The sequence below is a fragment of the Trypanosoma grayi genome (assembly GCF_000691245.1).
Source record: "Trypanosoma grayi strain ANR4 Tgr_189_V1, whole genome shotgun sequence".
Taxonomy (NCBI): domain Eukaryota; phylum Euglenozoa; class Kinetoplastea; order Trypanosomatida; family Trypanosomatidae; genus Trypanosoma; species Trypanosoma grayi.
Genome location: NW_008825808.1, coordinates 17,031 through 24,562, shown reverse-complemented (window position 1 = coordinate 24,562; position 7,532 = coordinate 17,031). Strand labels below are relative to the sequence as shown.

The 7,532-nt window shown below is 59.2% G+C and overlaps 2 protein-coding genes across 2 annotated transcripts; both read left to right on the top strand.

Moving 5' to 3' along the window:
- Nucleotides 1-88: 88 nt before the first annotated feature.
- On the top strand, nt 89-3,577 carry DQ04_01891040 (hypothetical protein; the record flags this gene model as incomplete). Its single annotated transcript, XM_009311283.1, has 1 exon — nt 89-3,577. One exon carries the CDS (start codon nt 89-91, stop codon nt 3,575-3,577), a length of 3,489 nt encoding a protein of 1,162 aa, XP_009309558.1.
- Nucleotides 3,578-3,792: 215 nt separating this feature from the next.
- DQ04_01891030 (hypothetical protein) lies at nt 3,793-7,419 on the top strand (the record flags this gene model as incomplete). The annotated part of the gene is made up of 1 exon (XM_009311282.1): nt 3,793-7,419. The coding sequence occupies one exon, from the start codon at nt 3,793-3,795 to the stop codon at nt 7,417-7,419; it is 3,627 nt and encodes a 1,208-aa protein (XP_009309557.1).
- Nucleotides 7,420-7,532: the final 113 nt, after the last annotated feature.

The window sequence follows — 7,532 nt, the reverse complement described above, 5'->3', positions numbered from 1 at the left end:
GGCTTCGCTGCCGTCAACGCCGTACGGCGCGCCGGCGCAGGGCCCGCCCACCGTTGGCTACGTGCCGCGCGCGGTCGGGCCGTGTAGCATGGTGGAGGTGGTGATCGGCACCGGCCATCTCCGCGTGGAGCGCATCGCGTGGGACCCACACAACCCCTACACGCTTGCCCTCACCTCCAACGCGACGCACTTTGAGATGTGGACGATCCCGGTGGTGGATAAGTGCGTGCACCCGCCGCGGCTCACGCTGCGCCCGCCCGAGCATGACGAGCGCTCCACAACGCGTGGCGTCGCCTTCTCGCCGTCAGACCCGAACCTCATCATCGTCATTGTTGAGGCGGGGAACGCGGGGAAGGTGATCATTTACGACAGACGGCATGTGGAGGTGTTGCGCAGCTTGGAGACCACAGGACCATGTCTCGCCGTTGCGTTTCATCCAACCTTCTGTGACCTCCTCGCGGTGTGCTACCGAAAGGCAAAGACGAAAACGGACTCGCGTGTGCAGTTCTTCCGCGTTTTAAGTGAGGTGAGTCTGATGGCGCAGAAGCCAACCGCCGGTATGGGTAACAACAACAACAACAAGAACTATAGCAGCACTGGGGGCAGCAATAGTTACTTGGCCAAGCTCCGTGACGGTGCGCCACTGGTGGAGCAGGACATGGTGCCTCCCATTGACAGCGTTGATTCGCTTCACCGTCTGCGGTGGCGGCCCTGTGTTGTTGGCACGGCCGCGGTGGTAGGAGACGCTTCTGTTGATGTCAATGATGTTGGTGGGATTGATGCCATCTCTTCACAGTTGTGGTTCGCCACGACGGCGCTCAATGGGCAGGAAATTAGCGTATGGGATGCCGCTAACGGCTTCTCTCCTGTCTTTTCCATCAAGAGTGTCTGCAACGGTCGCGAACCGACGCAGCGCGAGCGCACTTTGCGAGAACCAACGGATTGCGTTTGGGTGAATGCCCTGACGCTCGTCTCTGTCTTCAAGGACGGCAAGGTCATTCTCACTTGCCTGCTGGATGAGCCGACCGCGAGCAAGGACATGCTCTTCCGCGGTGGAGGCATTCCTAACACCGCAACTGTAGGGGTGGAGGAGGAGTCTGATGTGTTCAGCCTCGGTGCGATTCTGCCGACAGCAGCGGTGGTGGCGGACTACTTTGGGCGCAGCTTCGTGACTCGCAACACGACATCGCACCTCCGCGAGTACTACACAAAGATCATCAACGCAGAGAAGAGCGAGATGCTGGAGCAGCTCTCCGCACGGGAAGCCAGCTGCAGCAATAGCAACAACCATAGCAACACGGTTGCTGGTGGGATCGGCGCCTTTGGACTCTCTACCTCCAGCTCGCCGGTGGCGGCAAAACACTACCGTGAGTCCACGCGCATGACACCTGTCAGTGGCGCGACGTTTGACGCCCGCCATACCCCAATGCNGCAGACGTCGGTGACGCAAACACCATTGCACATATCGCCTTTTTGTCCACGCGGTCTCAGCTCCGTCTCCACCTTGTCTCTCGCGGGAGGAAGTGTCACCGCGGGCGGTAGGCGGCTGGAGTCGCTGTTTTCCTTGCTTTCCTCGCTTGTCGCCAATGGAGACACAGAGGCAGAGACAGATAGCAAGGGTCTAGAGGGTGTGGGCCAGCGATGCACAACAGCAATAGCAGGCGCAGCGCCTCCTCCGCAAATTCCGTCGTTGTCGTCGTCCCTGCCAGCGTCACGTGCGATTGCGGTTGCGCCTCGCCGGCAGAACTCCAGGTGTGGTTTGGATGTGCAGAGTGAAAACAGTCAAGACGAAAAGGCCTGGACATTCCTGACGCGGTGCAGTGGAGCAGCAGCTGCTCTTGTGTCTGCAACGACGACAACGAGGGCAGAATCACACAGAGCGAGTTCGGCCCCAACAGATGTTCACTTATTTGGAGAGTTTAGTGGCGGGCTGGCACGCTCAACAGCAGCGCTGCCTGCTGTTGCTGGTGGCGCGACTGTCACCAGCCCCATCTCCCTGGCCCCCTCAGACGATGAGGTGATCCGGCGGCCGACGTCACACATGGTGGTGGGGCGAAAGGGCACCAGCGTCTCCGAAACCTCCCTGCATGAGGTGCCGCTGCCAGGCACCACGCCGCCGTTTAAGGACGGTGGCCGCGGGGCAACGGCAAAGGGGGCTTCACCGCCGTTGGCGCTGCGGTCACTTGTCAACCCGGTGATTGAGCGATTCGCACTCTCCGATGGAGTGTGCGGGTGGGCCTATGTGGAGCGATCCTCAGAGCAGGAGACGTTTGTGCGCTACGCGACGCAATGGGAGGTGGGCTACGATGTGGCACGGCAAATGAGAGCTGTGCGTCACGCCGCCGCTGCCGCTGCTGCAGTGGTCTCTCCTCCTGTTTTCGTCGAAGAAGAAGATACAGCCGTAGTCAACACGTACGAAGTGGACCGCCGTTTTGCCCGAATGATGGCGCACAATGCCAAGGTGTGCGAAGTGAGAGAGCGAGAGATGCAAAAACGCAATGGTGTTGGTTCCATGAGCGCAGGCAGTAGCGTTACGAAGGCTAGCAATGGCAGACGAGAGCGACGTGGAACTGGCGGAGGTGCAATGGCTTCCGTCGATCCTCGTGGACAACTCTGGGCAGCTGCTGCGCAGGCGTTGCACAGCCATAACATCACGCTCATCACATCCATCGTTCGTAGCCAGTTGGACTACGCTTCCCTTGTCGGTGATGTGCAGTACTGTGCCGTTCTGTACCTGCTTTTCTGTCTGTGGTGGAAGCAGCGGCATGTGTACATGGACCGCTACCCATGCCCGCTGCTTCCCCATGACGACAGCACTACTAGCAATACCCCAGGCGGCGCGATGTGCAATGGAGCTTCCAGTGACGACACCTGCACACCACGACAGTGGCGGCTTCGCGCCCTGCAGTGGGTGGAGCAGTACGTCTCGCGTCTGTACGCACGGGAGCTCTACGTGCCTTTGAACGAGCTGCTGCTGATTGTGCCTGATGTGATGGGTGGTTCCAGCCCAGGGCTGCCGCGGGCGGAGGACTTTGCGCAGAAATTATTCACCTGTGTGTACTGCGGTATGTGCCCAAAGGCTGAGTTGGTGCCGCGGCCTCCAAAAGACAGCAAGCTGTTGCTTGCCTCGCGTCCCACAACCCCTGTGCTGCCGCGTGATGTGAGTGGTGGTGAGGACGCGCACGGGAGCAGCGCAGATGAGGAATCTGGCAGCATCTGCGCAGGTTCTCTTAGCTCCTCTACCTCCTCCTCTGAGGGCGGTCGCGGTCTTCCTGCCGCAGGTGGTTCCGCCGACGAGGCGGAGGCAGAGGGGAAGGTGAAGTGGAACGCCGACGGTGTTATTCCTCTTGCTGGTGGTCTCGGTCTGCGCAATGCTGTCTGTCGCCGCTGCCGCAGCACAACTCTCATGACATGCGTCATCTGTGAGGAGGTGGTGGAGGGAATGTACTTGTGGCTGCGCTCCTGCGGCCACGGGGGCCACGTGCACCACGTTAAGGAGTGGCTTCAGGTGTCTGGCGAGTGTCCCCGCTGTGGGGTGCCTATCCTGCCACCAGAGGAAGCAAACGAGGATGTTTGATTCTTCCCAGAGCGTGTGTGTGTGTGTGTATGGGTCTCGTTTGCACGGAAGTTTACTGTTCTTCACGCCTTGCTTTTGTATTTACTTTCTGGTGGTGTGGTAAGGACTTTTTTGTTCAGGTGTCTCTTTTCCTTTTTCATTCTTATTTCTTTCGTTATGCATGTGTGTAGCATCGAACGAGAGAGAAGGGTGTGCCTCCTCCCCCCCTCCAGACGATGCCATCATCTCAGTTCCTGCACGCCGTGAGTCTTCCGGAGTTCTTTGCGGATGGATTCGCGTTGGCAACTTCCTCCTCCCCATCGTCGTCGCCACAGCACCCCACAGGGTGCGAAGCGAGGGCCTCCGCAGCAACAACAGCCATGGCTGTGCAGCAACAGCAGCAGTGGCCCCGGTGCGCGGTGTGTGTAGGCCCCACTGCTGGGACGAAGCGTGCACGGTCGTTGGGGAGTCTGCCGAGTACGCACGGCATCACCCCCAGCAGTGACCACACAATAGACTCCACTGACGCCAACATTGCCCATGACGCCGATGTCGCGAAGCTGCGGGCCATCCCTGATGGTGACAGTCTCCTCCTGCTCGCACCAGCCGCCACGTCGCTGTTCCGCATGGAGCCGTGCGGTTCCTGGTCATTCACCTCGCAACCCGGTGTGACGGATGAAGGTGATACCGTGGCCTGTGCAGAAGCGCATCAGACTGGCGATCTCGCCACGTTGCTGCACGCCGTCCTGCAGCAGTGCTACAGAACGGAGGACGAATTGCAGAAGCGGTGGCGAGAGGAGGAGGAAGAGCGGGAGCGGGCAGGCGCGCAGCAGGAGGACGCAGGCACTGTGATGGCTCGCGGCGGTTCGACCTCCCCATCGAGTCCATTTGAGCGCATGGTGGACCATATCCTTGCGCAGAAGCGGCGAAGACGCCACCAGTCGCAGCGGTTGGAGAGCCAGATGCGGGACATTGCACGAGTGAAGGAGCTGCCTCTCATCGTGGAGGATGCGGTGTGCTACGCTCACCAGATCATGGAGTGGTGCGGTAAGAGTGGCAACAGCAGCAGTAGCAGTAGCAGTGGTGGGTGTGGTGGTGGTAGCGTCTGCCACGCTGAGGCGAATGTGGTAAACTCAGAGGCCTCTTCCCCTGAAGAGAACCCCATCACCACGGCAACGGGGCCGGTGTGTGCAGGAACCACCAGCGCCGATACTCGGGAGGGGGGTCAGATGTTGTACGCCAAGTTCCCACCGCCGCTTTTTCGGACCTCGTCCTTCGCAGCAGGTGTGGCGCGTCTCCTCCGGTGGGTGCGGACGTGGCAACGGGCTTCCCCCACAGAGGCCGCATCAGCCAAGACCTCTCGTGGTGAGCAAGGGGACGGGAGCCGGAGCCGCCGCGACAGAAGCACCAGTGGGATGAAGGGGAAAGGAGCAGCAGCAAAGGGGGCGTCGAACAATAAGGCGGTACTAAGACTCGAATCGGCGTCACGCCAACGGCAGGGGAATGGTGGCCGGCGCCATCTGGACGAGAGTGAAAGCATAAGCAGCAGCAGCAGCAGCTCACTTAGTGGTGAGACGATGCCGAAGGAAAGCATCGATGGACGTGTATCTGCTTGTGCGGACCGTAGCAAGACGGAGAACTCCTTTCATAAGCGCTCGGCTCTTCAGCGGTACCGTAACAAGTGGGTTCTCATGGCAGACAAGACGCTTGGTGAAAAAAGCAACAGCAACAGAGGCGGTGGGGGAACTGGTGTGTTGACCCCCAACGCTGGTTCCCCGTTGGGGCAATGCGATGAGGTGGAGTATGGGCTCACAAGTGATCATGTCATGTACGATGAGTACGGCAACCGTCTCCGCAGTGTACGACTGGCGCGGAAGATGGCGGAGCAACGTGCACAGGAGGAAGAAGTGCAGAAGATGCGGGAGCAGCGGCGGGGGTACTTTGCTCGTGCCGATGAAATTACCCGCGCGACACGGCGAGCTCTTTTCAACAGTCTCAGTGACAATGACAGTGATGGCACGAGCGATGACGCAAACGACGACGTGACCAACATCGCAGTGCTGCACGGCCCCTGTGGTGTTGGGAAGACGGCGATTGTCTACCTTGTGGCGGAGATACTTGGCTACCGCGTGGTTGAAATGAACACCTCCGTACGACGCTGCCCAAAGAACATTGATCGCCTTCTGTCGGAGTTGACACGAAGCCGGCGACTTAGCGGTCTTGCCGCAGGGAAGGCGGTTGTCAGCATTGAGGATGAATTGAAGAAGCTGAAGAGTGAGCATGCTGCTGCTGCAGCAGCGGTGGCAGTATGCCCAAAGAAGACGAGCCAGAAGAAGTCTAACGTCATCTCCGCAAAGGCAGTGGCCGCGTTCTTCAAGCCGCGTGTCAAAGCGGCGCCGTCAGACGAATTTATTCATGTTGACGTGGATCACACCACAGATACATCCAAGACGGAAACAAAAACAGCAGCAGCTGCAGCAGCAGATGTAGAGGTGATCGTGGACGACGGATGCAAGCATGGCAGGAACGATGCGAAAACAAATACTGCGCTGGATGTGGCGGTGGCACCAGCGGCGGGAACAGCAGCGTCTTCTAACGGAGGTCGAGAGGGTGCCACGCAAACACTGCTGCTCTTTGAGGATGCGGACGTTATCCTGGGCGACGAGGCGATGAAGCCGTTTTACGCTGCTGTTCGCGACCTAGCGCAGCGCAGCAAGGTCCCTATTGTTGTGACTGTGTCATCTCCCGCGTCTGTTGGTGGTTCTTCTGGCCGTTCTTCCACATCAGTGGCGCATGACCCTGATGCGGTCCATGTTGTACCGATGGGCGCAGCACAGGTAGCGCATTTTTTAGGGAAGCAGACCCCATTCACTGGCATTGAACCCATGGCCCGTAGCACTCTTTTCGCGCAGCTTCTCGTGGTGGCAGCTGTGGAACGGGGCCTACTCTCGTTGCAGAGTGAGGTGGCAGTGGGCTGCGCGTCTTCAGTCCCCTCCTTCAGTGAGGAAGGGGAGCAGGCAGTTGGAGCGGTGGTGGTGAGGGATGTGGCAGAGTTTCAGCGACTGGCCGATGCCTTGCGGCGGGAGGTGTACGGTGAGGAGGGAGAATCGCAGTACATGGCTGCGAGGGAGCACCACACAGACATGCGGCAATGGCTGAATCGTCTGCACTATCTCCTACTGGAAGAGCAGTGGCCGTCGAAGGCATCGTCAGTGCCACAATCACTTGCTGCTGCTACGGTCTCTTGCGACGATGACGGCGGCGGCGATGACAGTGACAGCGGTAAGGTGACATGCATTTTGCCCACACATGTAAAGGAGCGGGGCAGTGCATTGGAAGCATGCAACGCGCAGAGTGAGTGGGACACATGTTTGGGCCGTGTGCTGCGAGCCCCAATTTGCGCGTCCCCCGCGGTGCCATCTTCGTGGGAGTATCATCAGTTTCAATACGCGGAAGAGATCGCGGCGGCGGTCAACGGCAGTGATACGTGGGGTGACAACCTCATTGGCGAGATGCGAAGCAACAATAACAACAACAACAACGGTGATCCTCCGCAACTCTCTTTGCCCGTTAGGGCTGTGCTTCCTCCTGAGGGGTTAACAGACGTCCTTCGCAAGACTGTTTGTGATGTGCATGGCCGATGCAAAGCAGCTATGCCTTTTGATGGGGTGCGCGACTACAGCACGACGAGCGACCGCTTAGACGCGTTCGGTGGTTGGTGGCGCCGCACGAGAAGGGCCGACGCCGCAAAGCTCTTCGTCGCTGCCCGCAGCGCGGACGCCTACGAGGATATTATAGGGTTTGGCAGCTTGCTGCAGCAGCAGCAGCAGCCCTCCGGTGCGGGGAAGTCGGTCAGCGGGTGAGACGAGGGTGTCGGGACAGCACCGCTGTGCCGCGACCAGCATAGAGCATGAATGAATGGATATTTATATATATATATATATATATATATATATATTGGATATTGCCGTTTCGA